Genomic DNA, 25,011 nt, shown 5'->3' with positions numbered 1-25,011 from the left:
TCTAAGAGCTTAAACCCCCAATCCATAACCTGTCGTCCTATAAGTTTGACAGAGCAGTTTGACATTTCATTCTCTCCCCAAGAGGACATCTTTGGGCAGGCTGTCCCTCAATGATTTTCTCTCTCTGGGAAACAAGGCTGCTTTACCGCCCATGTCCGTTGTACACATTAGAGGACCAGACTGTATTCTCTCAGCTCATTTTGGAAACTCAATTTGCCATCAACAGATAACATTCCGTTTATCGGCCCTTACTAAATGACTCTCCTTGTTATCTGATGATTCTAAAACCTTCTCCCCTTCTGTGCAGGAAGACAATGGAATTAAGGTAGGACAGGCTTTTGATTTTGGTTAAATTGTCTAGATCTGCTTTTATTTGCAGCCACTACATGCAGATTCCCAAATAGAGCCCCCCTCCGCCCAAGGAGTGAATTGTAAGCTCTTAAGTTTCAGGAGCCAGTGGCAAGATCTGGCTGTGGACTTTCTGCAGGACAGACAGCTCCTCCATGGAGGTCAGAATGATGGTGTCCATTCAAGGAACACTTACATTAACACTACCTAAATCAGATGTGACCAGAGACGTGCTTACCTTTCTGTTCGGTCCTATCAAACTGTCTCTTCCCAGTGGAGACGGACAACAGGAAAGGAGCAGATAGGAAGAAGGAAGGAACTCAGGATCAACTCCTCTATGTTGAACACAAAGGCACATTCATATGAGTTTTCACTTAACCCTTAAAACAACCCTAGGAACTAAGAATAATGAAGCCTGTCTTAGAACCACACAAAATTGAAAACTGGGATGAGTGTGGAGGGCCTGTCCAAGAGACACAAATGGGAATGTACACAGTTGGGTCTTCAGACCCCAAACCTTTCATTTGTTCAGAAGCTTGAGGGCCTAGGGAGTTGCCAGCATTGAGCCAGAACACAGTGGCCATCAAAACAGACGCCTCTCACTGTCCAAGTAGCTTAAAGCTCTAGTGGTGACTGGATCAAAGATTCACAAAAATAAATACGTAATTATAAACTAAAAAGTACCCTAGAAATTCGGTGCTCTTTCAATTAAGAGGACATCACCTCTAGACAAACACACATGTTCAGTGATCACCAGAACTTACTTATTTATTCCCAGCCCTGAAGATGTCACTGTAGGTATCGGTGATGAAATATACACAGCATACAGTATTTCTGTATTTGTCATTTTGTAAACACTAGTTGAATGAATGTTTCCTCTCCAAAGAGAAAATGGCACAACAGAGTCAAAATGTGATTTGTTTCAGTTTTATTTTCCTATCTCAGTTTCAGTAAAAGGTTCAGCGAACTGATTGACACATATCAAAAGCTATCTCCCACCCATATACAGTATACACTGTTTCCACTTTTTCTTTTCCCCTGAACAAGGTGGTACTATCTTTGTTCAAACCAAATTACAAATGAAGAGATACTATAAAAGAGAATAAAACGGTGGTGTGTGCGTGTGTGTGGGTGTGGTCTTTTTATTCTCAGACAGTAAAATGTATACCCACCACCACAAGGGGAAAAGCACTGAGGAAACATTTGTACTAAGCAGTTAGTACCATTAGAGTACCTCTCCAAACAGCAAATTTGGAACAATTAGCCATTACTGTAAAGGAAGTTCCTAGTCTTTCATTTTTCTGCCATCACATTGCTACACTGGAATATAAACCCTCTTCAGAGTGCAAATATAAAAATGATCAAAGTCAGGGTTTTATGGCAATCTTAGCTAAAGTATATTTTTTTATTTCCTTTTTTTCTTTTTTTTTTTTTGCGGTACACGGGCCTCTCACTGTTGTGGCCTCTTCCGTTGCGGAGCACAGGCTCCAGACGCGCAGGCTCAGCGGCCATGGCTCACGGGCCCAGCCGCTCCGCGGCATGTGGGATCTTCCCGGACCGGGGCACGAACCCGTGTCCCCTGCATCGGCAGGCGGACTCTCAACCACTGCGCCACCAGGGAAGCCCTAAAGTATATTCTTGATAAAATATATTCTATTTTAATATACATGCTATAAAAGTACACTAAAAACGTCAACCTTTAGAGTGTTGTTAAAATTAAGAATTTACTTTTTTACATATAGAATAATATACATCCAACTCTAAATGTATTTGAGGATAGCTATTACTGTGACCCCAAATATTTCTAGCTTCATATTTTGTTTACCGTAATATTGATTTTATAATACGTATTCAGTAATGTGCTCATAATTCTGTTTTGCAGTGCCTCACTCATCACTTTAAAGAAAAATGCAGAGGGAACTGCATATCTCCAAGTTCTTACGGTGCAATTCACCATGTTTTCAATATAAGTTCCTATTACAAAATTTTAATTTTATTTTTTAAATTTTGGTAAGTAAATTCTTTTATGATCTACATTTGGAGCTTTTAATGCAGCAAGTAAAAATGAGCAATGTTGAAAATTAACTTAAAGGTAGCCTGATTTTAAAAATAATCACTTCCTTCTGTAATAATACCTCCAATGCCAATTCTAAATTTTTATGGAATAGTGTGAAATAATGCTGACTGCACACATCCAGTGGCGATGAATTGACTGAGTGCATGCCACGCCAAGAAATGAGACTCTTGGGACTGACTTTAACTATATCCACCATAATCCTGTAGTACACATGATGAGGCTGCTAGTTAAAGATGACATCTGTGGAACCCAGGCATATCTGCAATTTTTTTTTTTGAGTAATAGAACAGAAATATAAAAGAATTAAAATTTGTTTCTGATTTAAACAAAAATATTTACTCTTTTCATTAGCAAAACATTCTTTAAAATATATCTATTTTTCCTCTGAACATTTAGCCAAGGAGCACTAGGCAATTTTTGAAGGTTTCAGTGCTGACTGTACAATACAATAAATACAGCTGTAGAGAGCACACAGCAACAATAGCTTATTTACATCCACTGAGAAGAAATTTATTCTCATCTGGTTACAGTGTCCAGTCCCCCAAAGGAAAGGTTTGGCATTCGTGTGCTTTTTGTTCTTGGTGGGAATCACTTCTGCTTGATTTTCATTGTTGAAAGAAAAAAAAAAATCAGCTGACAGCCTCAGATTTTCTGACATGATGTGAAAGAAGAATGTGATAAAAATTAGCTGCTACCATGGAGTTAGTCTGGGAATGGGTTTCCAGGCAGATCTCGCTTCTTCCCAGGTGAGGGTCCAGTGGGCTTCACGGGAACCAAGAGGTAGGTGCCTAGGACCCAGGTGTGCTGAGCTGCATCCAGGGACGGGTCACTCTGGCTCAGCTGAGCACCCCCTTCTCTGCCTCATTCACCACCCCTACTCACTACCCTATGTACTGATGCTCGTGGCTACAGAACTTATGGAAACCAGTTCACAGGGAAACAAAAGTGGAGAACTCAACCAAGAGGTGGGCTATGCATGTGTCATCATCCAGTGCTGCCTCCCGAGCTACTGTCTGTTGTGATCATGGGTGGAGGATGGGAACATATGTTCTTCATAGCAGAATTCTCCTGTGTTTCTCTTGAAAGTTTTTGAGAAGGTTATGTTTTTCCAGACAATTCGATCAAAGTAGAGTCTGATGTCTGCTCTTTCTGGCAAACCAATAATGGTAGAAATTTCAGCCTCTCTCTTGAATTTCAAACTCACCTAAAAGTGGAATGTTTTTCGCTGGCAAATGATTACTTACTTCTTTGAAAAGTGGACAGTCTTTCTTTTTTGGATCCAACTCAGCCCTTCAGAAAATACTTCAGACTGAAAGAGGAGGAAGTAGAGGAGAACTAACTTCCTATCGTGCCTTACATAAAACATTTTGCTGAAATGAAGAGCCACTCCGACTACAAAAGTAAATATTTGTGCAAAGGGCACTTTGCCAGGTGCAATCTCAAGACATCCTCAATTTACTCATAGTGTTGTGACTTTTTAAAACACAAGTCTTTTAAGTGATGAAACCTAGCAAGTAATGGGAAGGAAGTTAACATCAGAAAATACACTTAGAAAAAGTACAGGATATTTTGCCTGGCATTTGCTACTTATTTCATAACTTAGATCAAGTAAGTGTTAAATATTCACAGTAATTTCAGAGAAGAAACATTCATGTCTGTAAAACTTCAATCTATTGCATTTTCGACACTTTTCTGTACAATTACAAAATGTCATCTGTCGGTGCTTTCCTGTAGAATTCTTTACTGTCAGTCCTTCCCTCTCCAGATCCAGTTATACCTTCAAGGTGGGCTGTAGGATTCCCTTCTCAATGAGATGAGTCTTCAGCGTTTTGTATATATTTAACTGCTGTTCTGGTTGAAGCACCAACAACTGCTGTAGCACTTTGCTGGGATTTGGACCCCTGATAACAGAGCAGAAAAGACAAAGTTCACACTATTATTTTAAGAGAGCTAAAGGAAGCATATACTTGTAATTTAAAATAAACCATGCATTTAAGTGCAGAGGATCAATCTTTACAGAATCGGAACAGCTCTTGATCAGAGCCCACTTTAATGCCCAACGTTAGTGTCAAAGGGAGAAAAAAAAAACCCTAGAACTATCTGCATTGAGAGGCATACAGTCTAGATGTGGGAAGAATGTGCAAACACAGAAGACAGGAACACGAGGCAATTTAGGGAGTGCAGATCTAAGTTTCACAAAAATCTGCAAAAAGGCAAATCCTGAGATTGGACAAGACACGGAAACCATTCTGTAAAAAAAAGGACCATTCCTGATGAGGATAAACCAAAAGAGAACATGAAGACATAATTTAAGTCTTTAGCTTCAAAGAAACGTCAGACAGGGAAGGTACCCTGTTGAAGAAATACCATCGGGGAACACTTCCCGAGCCCAGCCCTGAAGCCCCCACCTGGGATCTACAATGGGAACAACAGCCTTTTTTCAAAGAAGGTCTTAGGTAAACCCCAATATAGGAAACAAAATAAAAGCGGATCTCCTTTAGCAGGTGGAGAGCCCTGCCCGTCTTGCCCAGCATCCCCACTGGGGAGGAAATAAGCCCAGGCAGTGTTAAGTAAAGTATCCACTGGGCAGTGACACTGCTCTCCAACAGGTATCATACCAGCCTGTGCAGGGGCCTCTCCCTGGGCGGCTCCTTCTGGGGAAGCTCCTCCAACATCCCCATGCCAGCCCTTCTCTCTGCACCTTCTGATGGTGCACTCTGGGTCAGAAAAGACCCCAACCAGGATTCCCACCCTCCAGAGACACCATGACAGTAAGGGGATTGCAATTTCCTACCTTTGCACACTAGAACTCAACCCATTTATAAGCTGGAGATCACTTGTGTTTCTGCACTTACACTGCTAAAGTGCTATTTTGTTAAATTCAGAATGAACCTAATTCAGACTGTGATGTAGATGTATTGTTCTTTGCAATTTCTACAATCCACTTGAATAGGAAAAGCAGAGTGGGCTTACTTTTTGTGGAGAGGGATTAGGGAAATCCAATGAGAAAAAGCAAGATGGAGAATGGCACAGAATTCTGAGAAAGACATCTACATGGGTAATTAAATTTATGACTTATTGCACAATAGCATGGATTAGCTGTCCCATGGGTCACCTTTGTACACGTGGCTCAACTCATTTGCCAGAAACTGAAGCCATATGTCTCTCGCAGCTACAGTCTACTCAAGTCAGGACACAACTTGCCTTACGTTTCTTCAAAAGATTCAGCAACTTCCTAACATAAACCCAGAGTAGGGCCCACAGAGAAAAGGAATGCTATTCTAGCAACTTCAGCTAAATGCAAAATTGTCAGCAGGGGCTTCCAGCTAGTTGCACACTGGCTCTAGCACTGTATTTCTAATCATCTAAATGTGTACTTTCAAATGGAGGACAACATGGCTCAGCACAACTTTTCCCTACTGAGAGAACAGCAGATCAAAAAAAAAAAAAAAGTATGAGTTAATGCTCTAAAAGCTGCCATCTTCTGCAGATAAAGAGTTCTAAGGATTTAAAGCCACTTATTACTAATACTCAAATATATCAGTAAATAAATCATATGCAAATGGATTAAATACTCCAATTAAAAAGACAAAGATTGTCAGCTGGGTTATAAAAAAAAGAAAATCCTTGTGAGAAGAAAAGAGTGAAACACACTTTAAATATAAGGAAAAAGGCACACAAAAAATAAAAGGATAGACAAAGAAATATTATGCAAACACAATTAAGAAGAAGGCTGATGTAGCTATACTTATATTCAACAAAATAAGCTTTAAACAAGTAGTATATAAAGATGGGCATTATAGAATGATACTAAGAGTGATTCAACAGTGAGACACGAGTTCTAAATGTGTGGACACCTAATACAACCTCAACGTATATAAAGCAAAAACTGGGAGATTCTGACAAAGCTCTCTTCGTAACTGATACAGAACAAGCAGATGGAAAAACAAACCAAAAAATTCAGTACAGAAGATTTAGCTAAACTTCACCCAGTTGACTTACAACACTAATCCTGAAACTGCACAATGCATATTTGATTCATGTGTACATACAATGTATATCTGAGTAGACAATGTGCCTGGGCACAAAGGAAGTCATGACAAATATTAATACTGAAGTAATAAAGAGTATGTTTTCTGACCACAGTGGAATTAAAGCAAAAATCAAAAAAGGAAGGAGAATGAGAAAATCTCCATTTCTTTGGAAGCAAATCAATATACTTCTAATATACTTCTAAATAATCCCATGTCAAAGAAGATATAGAACTGGAAATCAGAAAATATTTGTATCTGAAAAATGAAACTACACATATAACATGTGGGATGAGAATACTTGAAAGTACTTAAAAAAAGCACTCAAAAAGCAGTAGTTAAGAGGAAATATATAATGTTAGATAAATATATTACACAAGAAAGCTGAAAATCAGTAATCTAAGCTTTAGCTCAAGAAGCTTGAGAAGGAACAGAAAATTGAACCTAAAGAAAGATAAAGGATGCAAAACCAGAAATATAGATCAATGGAACAGGATAGAAAGCCCAGAAGTAAACCCACACACCTATGGTCAATTAATCTGTGACAAAGGAGGCAAGAATATACAATGGAGAAAAGACAGTCTCTTCAATAAGTGGTGCTGGGAAAACTGGACAGCTACATGTAAAAGAATGAAATTAGAACATTCTCTAACACTATACATACACAAAAATAAACTCAAAATGGATCAAAGACCTAAATATAAGGCCGAACACTATAAAACTCTGAGCGGAAAACATAGGGAGAACACTCTTTGACATAAATTGCAGCAATATCTTTTGGGATCCACCTCCTAGAGTAATGAAAATAAAAACAAAAATAAATAAACAAATGAGACCTAATTAAACTTAAAAGCTTTTCCACAGAAAAAGGAAACCACAAACAAAACGAAAAGACATCCCACAGAATGGGAGAAAATATTTGCAAATGAAGAGACTAACAAGGGATTAATCTCCAAAATATACAAACAACTCATGCAGCTCTATGTCAAAAAAACACAACCCAGTCAAAAAATGGGCAGAAGATCTAAATAGACATTTCTCCAAAGAAGACATACAGATGGCCAAGAAGCACATGGAAAGATGCTCAACATCATTAATTATCAGAGAAATGCAAATCAAAACTACAGTGAGGTACAGCCAGAAAAAGGAACAAAACTGGGTCATTTGTAGAGACGTGGATGGATCTAGAGACTGTCATACAGAGTGAAGTAAGTCAGAAAGAGAAAAGCAAATACCGTATATTAATGCATATATGTGGAACCTAGAAAAATGGTACAGATGAACCGGTTTGCAGGGCAGAAACAGAGACACAGATGTAGAGAACAAACGTATGGACACCAAGGGGGGAAACTGGTGGGGTGGTGGTGGTGGTGGTGCGATGAATGGAGAGATTGGGATTGACATGTATACACTAATATGTATAAAATGGATAACTAATAAGAACCTCCTGTATAAAAAAATAAAATTAAAAAATTAAAAAACTACAATGAAGTATCACCTCACACCAGTCAGAATGCCCATCATCAAGAAGTCCACAAACAATAAATGCTAAAGAGGGTGTGGAGAAAAGGGAACCCTCCTACACTGTTGGTGGGAATGTAAATTGGTAAACCCACTGTGGAGAACACTACAGAGGTTCCTTAAAAAATTAAAAATAGAACTACCATATGATCCAGCAATCCAACTCCTGGGCATATATTCAGAGAAAACCATAATTCAAAAAGATACATGCAACCCCAATATTCACTGCAGCACTATGGTACAATAGCCAAGACATGGAAGTAACCTACATGTTCATTGACAGAGGAGTAGATAAAGAAGATGTACATATATACAATGGAATATTACTCAGCCATAAAAAAGAACAAAATAATGCCATTTGCAGCAACACGGATGGACCTAGAGATTATCATACTAAGTAAAGTAAGTGAAGTAAGTCAGACAAGGACAAATACCATATGATATCACTCATATATGGAATCTAATTTTTACAAATGAACTTATTTACAAAACAGAAACAGACTCACAGATTTCGAAAACAAACTTATGGTTACCAAAGGCGAAACATGGCGGGGGGGCCGATAAATTAGGAGCTTGTGATTAACATACACACACTACTATATATAAAATAGATAACCAACAAGGACCTACTGTATAGCACAGGGAACTCTACTCAATATTCTATAATAACCTATATGGGTAAATAGTCTGAAAAAGAATGAATATTTGTAAAACTGAATCACTTTGCTCTACACCTGAAACTAGCACAGCATTGTAAATCAGCTATACGGCAATACAGTTTTTAAAAAAGATAAAGGAATGAAAGATGAGAGTAGACATCAATGAAATAGAAAACAAATACACAACAGAGAAAGGTGAAGTCAGAATTTGATTCTTTGAAAAGATTAATGAAATAGATAAACTCCTAACAAGACGGCTCAAGGAAAATAAAAGTTAATACAAAAATGCTCACACTACTATGGGTATATATTTAAAATGCATATTTAGAGACCTATAAATATGAGTTTCAATCCACATAACTCTAAAGGAAATACAGGTTTTCTAGGCTCAGACACCAGTAGAGGCCATGGCATATAAAGTAAACATGTGGTTGATGTGGTTAGCTTTCACACCTCAAACTGGCATTTCAGGGCAGATCCAAAACATTAAAGTTTAGTAATGAGAATAAAGCACCCCATATAAAACAGCAACACCCTCCACCTACCCCTCCCCGCCTCTCCACCCCCCACCCCCACCACATACACACCCATAATCCTGCGGACTGCTCTGTTTTTCTCCATGGCTCTTATAACCACCAGACAAGCTACATTTGTTTGTTCTCCACTTCTGCCCCTTCTCCCTCCAACTCCCCAGGAAGAAAATAAGCCCTGAGGACAGGAACTTGGTTTGTTTTGTTCTCTGCTATATCCATGCCCAGAACATGCCCCAACACATAACAGGCACTCAAGCAATAACTGGTGGACTGGATGAATCATTATGTCCTCCTCCTTTTTAAGTAACTCTTAGGGTTCACTGTCACCACAATGTCCACAGTTGAGAAATTAAATCTCCTGCTGTTCCAAATCTAGTACCATTCACCCACTCTAACTGAATCTTAACTCAGCCCTATTAGACTATGACATATACTATTTTTTTAACTTGTTCAAATGTAAGGGAAATAATTATAATTTAATCATACTGCCCAAGGCTACAGTATGACACGGTTCCAGGAGCCACCGTTCCCTTCGCTATTATAGATTACCAATGACAAAAAAAGTAACGAATTCAAACTAATGCCTATCGAAATGAGAACTCCAAGAAATCATCTAATAAAACATTTTTTAAAAATCTAGAAGTACCTTATAAAACTTGTGATGTACACATGCACAAAAGTTGCCATCAAATACTGGCAATCAAATCTGTCCATTATCCCTCCATGTCCAGGAATGGTGTTTGCAAAATCCTTCAGAAAAAAACAAACATATTAGTAACTTTTCAAAAAAATCACCTGCTCTAAAATTCCTACCTGTAAATGTCTCCTTGACATCATGGACTTGAAGGAAAATACTTTACTATTGGATTTTCCCACTAAATACAAACTTATTAGAACATGTCCAACAGATTAAAACTGCATGTTGGAATATGTGCCTATGTTAGAATGACTATTGAATTGACACACAGCTTTCAAATAACACTAATTAAATATTAATTAAATCTAGCACTAACTTTTTTTAGTTAATAAAACTTTTTCTAAATCAAAAATGCTATCAGCTATTACTAATCTAATCTTATAGCTGGCTCTTCTGTTTAATCAGAAACTATTTGGGGAGCTATTTTAGTGTTGTTGACAGATATACAACTGGTTCTAGCTCATGTTTATCCTAATGGTTCTTACTCTGAAATAAATATTTTACTACTGTGATAAATATTTCTTTTTTTTTATGTGTTGGGGTAAAAAGGAAATCAAAATAGATAGTTCATTTGGGACATGTTAGTCCATTAAATGGCCAGATTAAGGGAATGGTTAGTAAGCCTCTGCAGATTGACCCTGTATAGATCCATCTACACGTGTCAGGGCCCAGGAAATGTAAATGACTAATTGTCCTTCTCGTTTACTCAAGCAGCCTAAAAACCTCTAAAATGCAACAGCGATTCTACCTTCATTTCAGACATGAAAAGAAACCTCACCATTCACCAAGAAACCTTGGATTGGAGACCATTAAAGACCATTCTAAACATAACATTTCTCTGTTTAAAACAACTATTGAAAAACTCTTTGGTTAATTTTTGCCAACACATTTCCTTCCTTCTCTTCCCTACTAACCCAAGCACAATAGAGCCGTGGTAACTCCATCCCACTTTGCTGTTTGCAGCCTTTACAGGCTTCTCGTCTTGCATAGCTATTGCTACGATTCTTTGTGGATGTGTATTATCTCCCCTAGTCGGTGGTGAGCATCATGAGAACAGGGACAACATCTTGTACACTTTTGCATATTGCATTCCACCTAAGGTAGTATCTTCCCCATTGCAAGTGCTCGCTGAGTTCGCGTATTTATTTCCCTGGCCTCTGGGATCTGGCCACCACTCTCTGTAGTCTGACCACCTACTCCCTACCATGGCCACAGTGTTCCTCTTCCCCTTCCAGCAGCTGATCTCCTCTACTCCTTTGCACTTGCTGGAACTCCCTTCCTTCAATTTCTCTGCAGGACTCATTCTCTTCCTTTCCTGGTATCCCTGCTTAAACGCCACCTCCTCAGAGAAGCTTGCCCTGAGCACCCCACCTTCAGTAGACACTCTCTAACTCCCAATGGCACACATTCAGTCTTAACTTAGTGAAGCCATGTGAGGAGAGTTGAGATAATAGGCCAAATATATCTCACTTTACGAGAATTTAAGGTAAACAAAACATAGGGCTAATTTTAAGTATCTGGAACAGGGATCAGCAAACTATGTCCCACAGACCAATTCCAGCCCGCTGCCTGTTTCTTGTAAGTAAAGTTTTATTAGAACCCAGCCACACTCACTCATTGATGTATTGTCCACGGGGCTCTCACACTATGGTGGAAGACTTCAGAACTGAGTAGTTTGCGATATTGTTGCTATTAGCGTATGATTTGGCCCTTTACAGAAAGAGTTTGCTGACCCCTGGTCCAGCAGAATGGAGAGTTACATATCCAAAGGCACTCTTGCACTTCCCTTCACTTGAGACTGTGACAGGACACTAAACTTAGACAATTCATAGCTGGATTCTTGGATGAACACTTGAAGGACCAAGATTCTGTGTCTGTCCCAGCATCAAGTGACACATGCCATTTCTAGAAAAAAGGGTGATATACCACTTTAAAATGTATTAACACGGCATGACCAAAACCTAACAAGAAAGAATATATACTCTGTGAGGCTGACACAAATAGGGTGGAAAAGTTTTTGCCCAGCGGCTTAATGCGGGAGACCAAAAGAGAACCAAATTCCAACTATATTACATTCTCTAATTATATTCTGTAACACTGTAACAAAGAATCTAAAACACACACCTTGATTTTGAAAGCTCTTTTGAATCCGCTGGCAAAGAATCCTCCGAATGGGCCAATCAAAGATGCAAATGTGGAAAGAGCAATGCTGTGTATCTGGAAAGGATACAAGCTTATTGTTTCCTAAAGAGGGAAGAAAAAGGAGAGGGGTTGGGGCTAACTGCATGAAAAATGTATTCGAGCACGCCACCTAAACTCAGAGCCATTATATATAAACACTAAGTCAAAGCACATGCCATATTTTTGTTAATTTCACAAACTTTCAAGATCATAGGAAAAAATAAATGTGTAAGCTCTCGTTACCACTCTGCTTATTCAGCCAGCACTCCCTATTCCCTGTGTAAGCGTACTGAAAGCGCCTGGTGTGCTAAAATCTGATAGGCTACTTTTCTAATTTGTCTAGAAACTTCTACAACACTTGGGTCATAGGCTTACCAAGAATCAGTTAATTTCTGACATTGTTTTTTACCAGTAGCACTTTGTTTTTGTAATTATATAATGTATTTTGTACTTGTATTTTATTTCACTTTAATTTTATATGACAAATGATGGGAAAGTTGGTCTTTCTCTTAAAATTAAGTTAAATGCTGTGGAAACACCTGAAAATAAAATGCTTTATTTTCTACCAAAATTAACATCAGCAAGACAATTATGAAAAGTTGAGAAGAATTCTGCAGCCAAATTATTTTGTAAATTCTTAGTTCTTATTCCACTTTAAATAAACTGAAACTACAAATTGTAGAGAGTGCATAATGGGTGTGGTTTAAGAAAGATCACTAAGAACTCCAATCTTTGGACCTGTTCGCAAAGGAACGGCCTTGCCCCAATCAAAGATGAGCAGTATCAAAGAGTTTTACAGCAGATAATAGATGGCTTGGACACTGAAAAAATTCTTGGAATCAATGTATTGAGCCCTCAAGTAGAGAAATAATTTGTTGGTTAACCTTCTTCTTAAAAAGTAACTTTAGTTAAAAGTTAAATATTTCAGGGAATTCCCTGGAGGTCCAGTGATTAGGACTTGGTGCTTTCACTGCCAGAGCCCAGGGTTCAATTCCTGGTCAGGGAACTAAGATCCCGCAAGCTGTGTAGCACGGCCAAATAAATAAATAAATAATAAATGTTTCAGATGCATTCATGTGTACACACACACAATTATTTGATTCCCCACTTTAACCAACCACCCACTAGTCCTGGTAGCATAGATCAGCAGGGATCTACTGGACAGCATGTCAACATCCTTCAAGGTTACCTTTAAATGGCAGCAGTGTTTTTGGAAGGGAAAGTGATTTTTAGAAACAGCAGCTTTCTGTACTAGTAAAAGTCCCCTAAAAATCAAGTAATTTTTGAGCTGGTGAATTTTAATTAAGTTTTAAATTGAGTCAATTTATACCAGTTACACGTGAAACTCATTATAACTCATTTGATTTGTAGAAATCTAAGAGACATTTAAAAATGTTTTCAGGATAAATTACCACCAGTATTCAAACCATTAGGCAAGTAAGTTTCTAACAGACAACTGGTTTGTGACAGTAATATTCACTTTATATACAAAAAAGGGAAATCACAAGGGGATAGAATATATGATTGATGTCAAGCAGACAATGATCTGTATTACAGAGTTAAAAATTCTGCAGAAATCGATCTCTTGCAATAAATGAAGCTTAATTTTTGGGAGGGAGGATCCCCACCATGTTTATCTTACCCGTCTCAACAATGCCTTCAAAAAGGGAGGAAGTGAATAACTCTGAAGCTGGAAAAGTTCTGAGGGTTCACATTCTGTAACGAAGGAGTTTACATCACTTCGGTATTCCACTGGGCAGACAAAGTACTGGTATTTGGATAACACGTAAGCGGCCTAAATAACAAAGCAAGCGTTTGTAAAACATTGCATGAAAATATATGTATGTGTATGTGTGTGTGTGTGTGTGTGTGTGTGTGCGTGTGTGTATATATATAAAATTTTTTAAACGTATATATGTTATGTGTCAGAAAGGCCAGAAACAGAATGCCAAATTTTCCTCGCATTCACATCCTGCCATGTATTTTCAAAGTTAACTGACCATAACTGATGGAATAAAAAACTTTAAAAAGCCATTAGAAAACAAAACTTTTTGGAAATCCGTATGATTATAATCTCAGTATAGGGAAAGAGGGAAGGGGAAAGTTAGAAAAAGAAGCCAATTTGAACATTTAGACAAGAATTACAGCAAGGTTTTACTTTTTTTAAGAACACATTTAATGTCAGCAGAAGCTAACAATTATAAAGGTATGGGAGAGTACAGGACTAAAGTTTCTTGCATAAAGGTTATATTAATTTCATCAATTAAAAAAATAAACAGTGATTCAAAATTACTAAGAAAATAGCACAGGTGAAAAACACCATTGTTCTTAACCAACCTAGACAATGTTGACTAAATTATTCTTTCCCTGGACACATCACTGCAATTTTTAAAACTATCTGTCCTCAGCCATGGAAGAAGATACATAAAAACAAAATATCTTATTACAAATTTAAATTGCTATACAATAGTTCATTTTCTTTCTTTTACAGACATTCACACCATTATACTGCTCAAAAATGGTTGATAGAAGTGCAAATATGACACTAGAAATGGATATAAGTTGATTTTGCTTCCAAACAACCAGTTTCCTCAAAATTACTTATTAAAAAATATATAAGCTCCCTCCTCCTTATTTCATCATGCATTACATTCTTATAGGATAGCTCTTTATTTTCTTCCAATGATATGGCTGTTCCTGTAGTATTTCTAAATTGTCTTTAATGATACTAGATTCTTGTAGTAGTATTTAACTTAATAATCCCTTCTTCGTAATGTATAATCATTGGACAGGACCAGATCCCTTTTCATTATTCTGTTCATCAGTTATTACCTCATTGATATTCTAACAAATAAACACTGGAATAATTTTTTTAATTCTATCGCAATTTTCACTGAGAATGAACTACACTGATAAACAGGAATTATGGTGGTTTTCCCCTCCAGCCTGGCCCATTTCCATTTATTCGTATATTTCCTCCCTCTCAAAGCTCCATGTTTTTATTAGTCACTCTATATTTGGCTATAGAATATATTCTAGAACTGTTAGGGACAAGACTCTTAAAAAATTAAACTTCCTGACAGTAATTTTTTTTGGTATATTTATCTTATATCCAGCCATTTTTCTGTACCTTTTTTGATTTCTCACAAGACACCTTTGAATAAAAACATAAATTCCATAACTGTACACTAATTTTTAAAACATTAACAATATCCATTATTCATAGCTAAAAGTAAACATCAATTATTTTTAACAAGCTTTTTCTGTAAACTGGACTCACAGCAGTAAGCACCCACTAGGCCAAGCAGCTGGCACGTGTTAAAGAGACAGAACTCTTCAATATCATTTGCATTCTCTGCTTTTATTCAAAGCCACCACCCGTCCCAGCACCTGTGCACCCACAAGGCAGAACAGCTGTTAGAAACTACCAAAACACAACGGCAGGTCTCAAACCTAGCTTTATATGAGAATCAGCTGAGGGAGTTAATTGACCTGGAAGAGGGCTGGGACATAGGTGTTGTGTAAGCTCCCCAGGTGGTTCTGTTATGAGGCCAGGATGAGAGTTACTGGGCTATACAATGCAGGCATACCTCATTTTATTGCACTCACTTTATTGTGCTTCACAGGTACTGTGTTTTTCACAAATTGAAGGTCTATGGCAACCCTGCCTCAAACAAGTCTAATGGCACCATTCTTCCAACTGCAAGACTTCAGTGGAGGAAGTAACTACAGATGTGGTAAAATAGCAAGAGAATTAGAAGTGGAGCCTGAAGAGGGGAATGAATTGCTGCAATCTCATTATAAAACGTTCACGGATGAGGAATTACTTATGAATGAGTAAACAAAGTGGTTTCTTGAGATGAACTCTATTCCTGGTGAAGATGCTGTGAAGACTGTTGAAATGACAACAAAGGATTTAGAATATTACATAAACGTAGTTGGTAAAGCAGTTGCAGAGTTTGAGAGGGTTGACTCCAATTCTGAAAGAAGTTCTACTGAGCAGGGTAAAGTGCTATCAAACAGCCTTGCATGCTACAGAGAAATCCTTCATGAAAGAAGAGACGATCGATGTGGCAGACCTCCTTGCTGTCTTATTCAAGAGACTGCCTCAGCCACCCACCTTCAGCAACCACCACCCTGATCAGTCAGCAGCATCAACATCCGGGCAAGACCCCCCGCCAGCAAAAAGATTATGACTCAACGAAGGCACAGATGATGCTTAGCATTTTTTAGCCATAAAGTATTTAAAATTAAGGCATATACACTGTTTTTTTTAGACTTAATCTAGTACACACTTAATAGACTACAGTATAATGTAACTGTAACTTTTATATGCATTGGGAAACCAAAACATTCACGTGACTTGCGTTATAGCAATACTCGCTTTATTGTGGTGGCCTGGAACTGAAGCTGCAATATCTCTGAGGTATGCCTGTGGATTCCGTCTAGTGGGCTTCAGTTAATACATTATTAGCATTTTCTGATTTAATTCTTTTAGGTTCAGACTAGACTAATAAACTTGCTACCACTTTTCAAAATATAAATAAAATAAAAATCCTAGTGAAACTCACAATGAATCCAAAGATGACTGTGGAAAAGAAACCGCCAATGAATCCTTCCCAAGTCTTTTTAGGAGACAACTGAAAAAGGCCAAATAGAATTAGAAAGAGTTACTGCACTCACAAAACACACAGATACATATGTTCAATAAATTCCCATAATACCTTGTACCTCTCTCCTTCTTTTTTTCATATTGGAAAGGCTTTGCAACCCTTTTTCCTTCAGTCCATGATGGTGATTTATTTGTGCAAATCTCTCTAGTAGAGTCGAACACATATTAGGCCTTCAGACATCCTACATACTGTGAATATGTTTGTTTCTGTAAATAGCCTCAATTTGCTTTTTTCACTCAAAGGACTATAAACTCTATGCTGAAATAATTGTCCCATAATGTTCATGCTTATATAAACCCCCAGAATAATGTAATAAGGATGAGACATATTCATTCATTCTAAGTATACACGGTCTGTGTTGACCTACTACTGATCAAAAATAGAATGAGTATAACAAAACATGGATTCTGCAGCACCCCAGATTTTCATATATTCCCAAATGCCAAGCTTACAACAGTCCTCTTTCTGAAATGGCAAAAAGCTCCACAGCCCTAGGTACAGTATTTGCCTCACAAGTATGCACATATCCTCCCTCCTTTAGTCACTATATATGTCTTTCTCCATGAAGAAACATATTGGGCTTCTGAGAATACTGTTTGTTTCAAATTCCGGCTATTGTTTATTAGTCCATGGAGCATTCAGGGAGAGAAATCTGGAGGAAAGTCTAGAACTTGGTGAAGCAGGGGCAGGAGAAAAAGATTTAGGAGTAGACAGTGCTAACTGGCTGAGGTGCTCTGTAAGATAAGGACTCAGTACAGGGCTATGATCGTCAGGAGATCACTGACGGCCTCTGTGATGTTCCTTTCAGTGGATCAATGGGAACAGAAGCCAAATAAATATCGGAGGGAAGTTTCTGAGATAGAAATGGGTGATATGCTAAACTACATGAGCGCTTGTCCTGAAGTTTATAAAGTACCAAGGCTTTCTTGACCAATCTGACAACAATTCCGCCATAGAGAAGTGACTGATATACAATGTCTCCTAGGATAATTCAATATTATTGTCATGAAGTAGGAGTTGACTCAAATTCAGAAGTGCCTGCTGATTATTTTAAAGATAGCTCATCGAATTAAATTGACCCATATCATATATATATATTTTTTTTATTTTAATTTTTTTCTTTTTGTGGTACGTGGGCCTCTCACTGTTGTGGCCTCTCCCGTTGCGGAGCACAGGCTCTGGATGCACAGGCTCAGCGGCCATGGCTCATGGGCCTAGCCACTCCGCGGCATGTGGGATCTTCCCGGACCAGGGCACGAACCCGTGTCCCCTGCATCGGCAGGCGGACTCTCAACCACTGCGCCACCAGGGAAGCCCCCCATATCATACTGATTTAGGGGTTAACTTGCTTAATTACATCTGCGTATATTATACAACTAATCCAGCCTGGTAATTCACTAGAAATTGATGTTCAAAATCAGACAGTGAGATTCTTCTACAGCCTCTGAGGGCTCCTAAGCCAACAACTTCTCAGCTGGTATAAAATCCTTGACTACTTCACCACTTGCTCTTGTGCTGAAATAAGCTTTAGAGACTTTAAAAATGTATATAGCTTACTGGCCAGTATCCCCACAGCTCAGCTTAATGCTGTGTGCTGGACTCCTATGTGGGGAAGAATTTAAGGAAGGTGTTTTTGAAGGACAGGCCGTCCACGCACTCCTCTAGGAATGATAAACTATCCTTACATCACTCTGAACAAAACAGGTTTTCTATCTCAACAATTGTCTCAGTCCCTCCATAAATGCCTTCATGTGATTACATCAAAATAGCCAATTAATGCATTTGTCAGAATGTTATAAAAGACTTTGCCCAATATCTGAACTGAGTGAATCCTCTATGTAGCCCCAGCGTGAAAAGCTTTTTTATTTTTATTTTTAAAAGAAATCAGTTCTAGAAAAAGGTCTGTTTTTCCATGAGGAGTTGGTTTCTTTCTTTCTTTCCCAAGATGGGAACTGTATAAATTACTTCATTTTCTTCTTTGCCTCCACTGACTGTAAACAGAACCAAATCTAAGGCAAAACTACATGGTCTCCTCATGTGTACTTTCCTGTCCCTTATCTTCACTTTTCCTTATCACTTGCATCATTCATCAGTGTTTTATTGTAGGACCTCAAATTTTTTCTTAAAACAAATTTGGGTATAAAAGTCTTTCAAATGGACATGAGTATGTGACAATGGTATAATATACACTTTCAAACAATCTGGTGAAGGAGGAGACAAACGAGATGGCTTGAGAGGAAAGCAGAGTCAAGGACAGGCCTGTTTAGAGGGTTGTTGGGAAGCAGAATAAAGAACCGCACAACAGCCAAGGGAAAGAAACCAGCAAAAAGATGACATGAGTCTTCACGCGAGAGGGGAAATGACCAAGGAGCCAAGAGAGTATCTGATGAAGAACCAGACGGAATCATTGGGAAATACAGATCACTGCCTCTGCACTGTGGCTGCTGAGGGCAACTAAGGAAAATCAAAGCACCTCAGAAATCAAAAATGTGCAACAGCACCAAATGGCTGGGAATTTCTCCAGTGGCTAATCTTTTAAGTTATGGTCAGGGTTTGCTTGTGGTATTTTTCCATTACCTTAATTAATGGAGTTCTTCCAAAAAAAAATCCAAAAAGGTAAGCAGTTATGTCATTGCAAATAACACTTGATATTGGAACAAGGAACCTTAAAAAAAAAAAAAGTCCGTATGATTAAGTGGCAACTATTTCTACAGCTTATGACTCATAATGAACCAATGCAATAATCCTTTGGATTACATTGCAGCCTAGCCCAGAACACAGCACGTACTAAAAGATTAATTAACAGACACAATAAATACCAACCAAATTTGCCCATTTAGCAATTAAGCAGAGCAAAATCTATAAACATACGAGAAGAATATTGCTAATGAAAATATTAAATAATCAACTTAACTTTAAAATTAAACAATCAATTTCTATAGCTATGGACTTTCAAATTTCAGTTTTATGAGGAATGCCAACTAAAAACTGTCACTCGCCATCTGGCTCTACAAGGATTAGGTCACTAGCCACTGCAGTCGCTGACCTCCAACACACCCTGAAAGGAGTTCAGCACTGAGATCAGGAATGAGGCACTTGTGTGCTCTGGGAAACACTGGCAGAACAGTCCTTCAGAGAGTTAGATATTTTTTAGGAGAAGATTTTATGAGCCCCATTTCTTACATCTTCTCATATCTAGAAAAGCACTAAAATCATTAACGGAGGCATCTGCTCCCCATGACCAGCAGCAACCTTCTGCCAAAATGTGTGCTTGCTGGCACGTGCCCCCTTCACTAAAACCAAGTATTACTGACCTCCCCTCCGACCTCTTCGCAGCAGGTCCTCAGAGCTATCTGAGAGGCTGTTCTCCCAGGCTATAGTCCTCATTTGGCTCCAAATAAAACTTAACTCACAACGTTCACGTTGTGCATTTTTTTCAGCTGACAGGAACAAGTTACAATGGTATAATTTTTTAAAAACAGCCTTTCAAAAGAGAAATGAGTCAATTGTTCAGACAGTATAATCTGATAAACTTACACCAAGCTCTTAATACAAACTCCTTCAGGAAAAATTATTTTAATACTATCTTAGCCTGTAGTTGCATTAAAACCCTACTAACTGTACAGACCCTACTAATTTCAGTAACTGCCTCCCATCAACTAAAAGTTTGTATATGGAAGACAATCTTAAAATGATTCCAATTGTTTACACACACATACATATCTTGGTTAAAAAAACACAAACCTGTCAAGGGAACAAATTTATCTTGAATAAACCCATCAATTATAGAAGATTTTAATTACTGTATTTTAAAAGAATGTGGAGAAAATATAGTCAGATTTCTTAAAATCTTAAGTTTTTCTCCACTCTTATTTTTAATTTATAATAATTGTTATAATTTAAGTTAATTTTTAACTGATAAAAATGCTTTCTGAATCTGCAACCCACTGCTTATATAGCAAGTAACTCCAAATACCCGAAATCTGGACACCAACTCCTATTATAAAGGCAGAGTAGAACTTACCCAACTTTCACATTGTTTGCCGAAAAGCAAACTTTCCCTTTTTTCTTTTTTGCATCCCACATAAACAATACACTCTTTTTAAACACAATTCTTTGTTTTTTTAAAAAAAGTCATATTAAGGTGTAGTAACACCTGAAAATGTAATTAATTGTTTGGTGCTTTTATGAGGACTTCCTGCATTTTATTTGAAACCTGAATAAGGAAGCTTTCCAGTTGTTAACAAAGCATTTGTCTTCAGTTGTCAAACAGTAAGCAAAACTCAGTAAGCTATTTTAATGGAATAGAGCAACAACAAATAGTACATTTTAGTAGAAATCTGTAAGACATTGTCGAATGTAAAAGAGCTTTAAAAGTGCTATGACTTAAATATAAAGCAGCATAATACTGTCCCCTTACCATATCATGCCTTCAAACAGATTTTGGATGACAAGATGTGACTGAGTAACTGTTATCAGTAAAGTGACATGAGTCCATGCGAACTGTTAATAGCACAACAATACAACAATTAGTGAACACAACGGATCAGTGCAGCCCACGAAGCAATTCTGAATCACAAATTTCTAGCATGACTGTTGGTCACATTTCATAAGATAAGGTCATACAAAATAAATGCCGTTAGTAAATTATATTAATTTTAGTGCCTACTGAGATCTGAAAACCATGAACACATTTAACAAAGTAACCTTAATTTATACACAAATCGAATGCTAATAATACTGAGATACACTACTAAGTTTAAAAAAGACATATTAAAAAAAACATAATCTTGAATCATGAGATTAAAATGATAATGAGAAGTTTATGCTGTTGCTATGGCATTTAGATAGGAGCTAAAACTCTACTCTGGCTGCATTCTCTAGTTATTAGAATTGCTAAAAACGATTTTTCTCTGAGTTCACTATGGTACCATTTTCCAATAAAGAGTTATTTCTAACTTCAAATGATTCAAACCAGCAGGGATCAATTGCCCTTAAACTCAATCTTTTCATACTTGAAAGCTGATCTTCACAGCTCTGTGCAATGACAGTACTCCATTTCAAATTTCAAAGTCCTCTGTGTTTCATCAATTCCATCTAGCCTGAGAGATGGCCACTTTAACCACTTTTAGCATCATTAGTATAAGCAAATTGTGAACAAAAAGCGCTAACATTTCTATGTACTAGTCTCATAATTTTTATTGGAAGTTATGACTTTTCAAAATTCTTAGGATTTTGATTTATTCAAAATAAACCTATTTTCCATTTCAGCAAAAAATATATTATATTGGTTGGGTTTTTTTTTTAATTTTCATCTGCTTATACAATCCAATTCTCTTCTACCCTGATTGCTTCCAAATGCATAAATGATTTTTTCCAGTAGGAACCATTTATATTTTCATAGCAGATTCTAGTATTTCTAATTGTCTTGATGGTTTCTAGATTTTCACTGAGAATTCTACTCTTTCCTCTCAAGACCCCCAGAAATTAGAAATGTAAGAAATACTACAATTTCCCAGCTATGGTGCTCAGCAGGATGTCTTAATGGGAAAAAGCACAGCATGAAAAATAGGAAATATACCCCAAATCCAAAACAAGCCTTACTAATACATGAATTCACAGATCTAAATACTACATTTTGCGTTTTACAGTCTTATAATTAGCTACCTTTTAAGGAAATAAGAGAAGGTCATCATGTACAATGATAAACTTCATAAAACACTGAACACTGTTCAATGATACACTGAATGAAGTATCTTTGGCCACGAAGAATCATGTGACTGTATAACTAACTATAGCTGCCAAGAAAATGTAAGCTCTGTTCCCCTTATGCCCAGGCTAAGGGCAAGTAAACATAGCTACTTTCCATACAAAAAGATGGTAGATGTTTCCAAGACTTACTAACTGTCCAGGAGACTGTGGAAACACCTCAAATTTCTACAAATTTAGGGAACCCAAATACTTGAATTTAATTTTATAGCCTTTGAAAATATTCAAAGAAAAAGTTTTTAGGAAAACTTTGGAAACAGTTAAAATTTTTAAATCCTCAAAAAATTTTCAACTTCAACTTTTTATATATAATAGTAATCCAAAATTCAAATATCCCTCACATTTAGGCAACTAGAAGATTAGATTATATCTTCTCACCACAGAAAAAAATAAAGGTAAAGGTTTTTATTACATACAGTGACTACAGAATAATGGTTAATACACACCATATAAAACTGCAGACGATAATGTTTCTTCACCAAGCTCAGCACAAACATGCAGAAACCTGTTCAAGAACAAAAAACATGGCTTATTGTATAATTTGTTACAAAGTTTAAGATTCACTGAGCTCATATAAGCCAAATTTCTATACCACATCTAGCTATGCTTTAGCTACTCACTCATACGCTCTCCTGCTCTTCTATTAAGCATTTTAAGTAAAAGCTTCTAGAGGGAAATGACCCTGTATTCTTCAAAATGCCTAATATAGTCCATGGCATAAATTCAATAAACATCTTCTACATTAATTAAGTGAATTAGTCCCTTGCTAATGTGTGGACATGGAAAAACAGATCCTGAATTTCAGTTCACTAAAATTTATTTGCTAGTCAATCCATCAAATGTCTGTGTAGAATGTTCAATCTCTATATAATATAAAAATTAATAATAATTATTATGGCAGCTGACATCTACTGAACACTTACTATGTTCCAGGCTCTTGTATAAGCATTTGAGAAGCATTAACTCATTTAACCCTTCCAACCTTCCTATGATGTAAGTACCCATTATCATCTCCAATTTACAGATGAAGAAAAATACACAAAGGACTTCATTAATTTACTGGGGATCACAGCGCTAGAAAAGAGTTAAACCCTTAGATCCTAATGACTCTCAAGAGTCTTGTGGTTCCATAAACTATCATCAGCAAGATTCAGGTTAAGAGTGACTTGAAATTTCTCAGACCCATGTTATAATAATTACAGTAAAACATAATACTCTTAATAATTTCATGATGTACAAACAGTATTTGTGTTTCTGTTTATATCTTACAAATTTATTACCATAAAATTTTACTAAATAAAAATTCTACCTAATGAAATGAAATCTAATAGTTATATACTAAGTAATGGGAGGCAATATGAAGCACTTTTTGCCCAATATATCTGTGAAGTTTTAAAGATAATTTTTTTTTTACAGAAGTAGATACTGGAAATGCATAAGCCAAGTTTAATTTCAGCTAAACAGCTACTCATGCATTCTATTCTGCAATATCTTTAGAGAGTTCTCTAAGATAGAAAACGAACTGTCACCTAATCTATCCCATATGAAATAAAGTACTAGACTTTGTATATCTAAGTTATACTTACCAAGGCAATTCTACCCACTGGAGTAAGCAAGGTTGATACTACTCTGACCAGAGCAAAGAATCAAACAGCAGCTGCCGGCAGCTATTTTTTGATGACCGATTTGTAATGTCAGTGTAAAGGATAATGATAAAGGAAGAGAATGCACACTGGCTCCCAGATCCTACCTCACCTCCTATTTGTCACCTATAGAATCTAACTGATTGAACTGCAAAAGAAATATGGAAACATTCTCTGAGTAGAGGCAAACTGACAGCCATATGTCACTTTCTTGAGAAAAAGAAAGCAAGGTGGGGCAGGGGGAGATTAAAACATGGAATTCATGGCACTGAAATCACCAGTAGCATAAAAGACCTCTTTAAAAATCATTGCTTTTAAATTTCTCTTCAATAGCAGGTAGATTTATTTTTTTGCTTAAGGAATAATGAAATTTCTATGCTGCTTTATGCCATTGGTCCATGGTTAAAGGTAGATTGGACTTGGTTCAGAGGCTAATAGGGTAAAAGCAAAGCAGAGGCAAGACAGATGCCTCTGGACCCTCCCCTTCTGTCCAAACGGACCTCTCTGGCTCTCCCTGCACAGCCTCGGGAACCTCTCAACATCATTAACTATGAATTACCTCTTCACAAATACTAGTACAACACGTTTGGTTGGTCTCTTTCTTGAAATTATATAATACCATTCACCCTTAAGCACTTCTTCAAATAAAATTACCAGCAGACTTATTCAGTACTTTCCTAATGATGATTTTTATCCAGGACAGTCTTGGCAACTCACTTTTACCTGATCCAATTTCACTGTTAAATCAACCAGTAGCAATGCAGCTGTTTAGGGTGCTCTAATAAAGGATATAATTATCTGACTCCTAGATACATTAAAATAATACAGTTCTCTTAATGTGGAAGAGGAGGATGTAAAGTGTTTTCCTAGCATATCTAA

The 25,011-nt window shown here is 37.2% G+C and overlaps 1 protein-coding gene across 3 annotated transcripts in view; it reads right to left on the bottom strand.

Moving 5' to 3' along the window:
• Positions 1–1,259: 1,259 nt before the first annotated feature.
• Positions 1,260–25,011, bottom strand: part of CDS1 (CDP-diacylglycerol synthase 1) — a 69,078-nt gene continuing 45,326 nt past the window's right edge. For 2 of the 3 annotated variants that reach the window (XM_067736498.1, XM_067736496.1), the window contains 8 exons: positions 22,936–22,994; positions 21,141–21,223; positions 19,298–19,385; positions 16,619–16,687; positions 13,690–13,842; positions 11,991–12,110; positions 9,816–9,919; positions 1,260–4,326 (listed from right to left, as the gene is read on the bottom strand). In XM_067736498.1, coding sequence (XP_067592599.1) covers positions 4,197–4,326; positions 9,816–9,919; positions 11,991–12,110; positions 13,690–13,842; positions 16,619–16,687; positions 19,298–19,385; positions 21,141–21,223; positions 22,936–22,994 — 806 coding nt within the window. In that variant the 3' untranslated portion in view covers positions 1,260–4,196. The remainder of the gene's footprint in view (positions 4,327–9,815; positions 9,920–11,990; positions 12,111–13,689; positions 13,843–16,618; positions 16,688–19,297; positions 19,386–21,140; positions 21,224–22,935; positions 22,995–25,011) is intronic. The other variant, XM_067736499.1, reaches the window with a different exon arrangement.

Source organism: Pseudorca crassidens, chromosome 4 (assembly GCF_039906515.1).
Source record: "Pseudorca crassidens isolate mPseCra1 chromosome 4, mPseCra1.hap1, whole genome shotgun sequence".
Classification (NCBI taxonomy): Eukaryota; Metazoa; Chordata; class Mammalia; order Artiodactyla; family Delphinidae; genus Pseudorca; species Pseudorca crassidens.
Note: the sequence above shows the minus strand (reverse complement) of the source record. Positions and strands in the feature narration are given on the sequence as shown.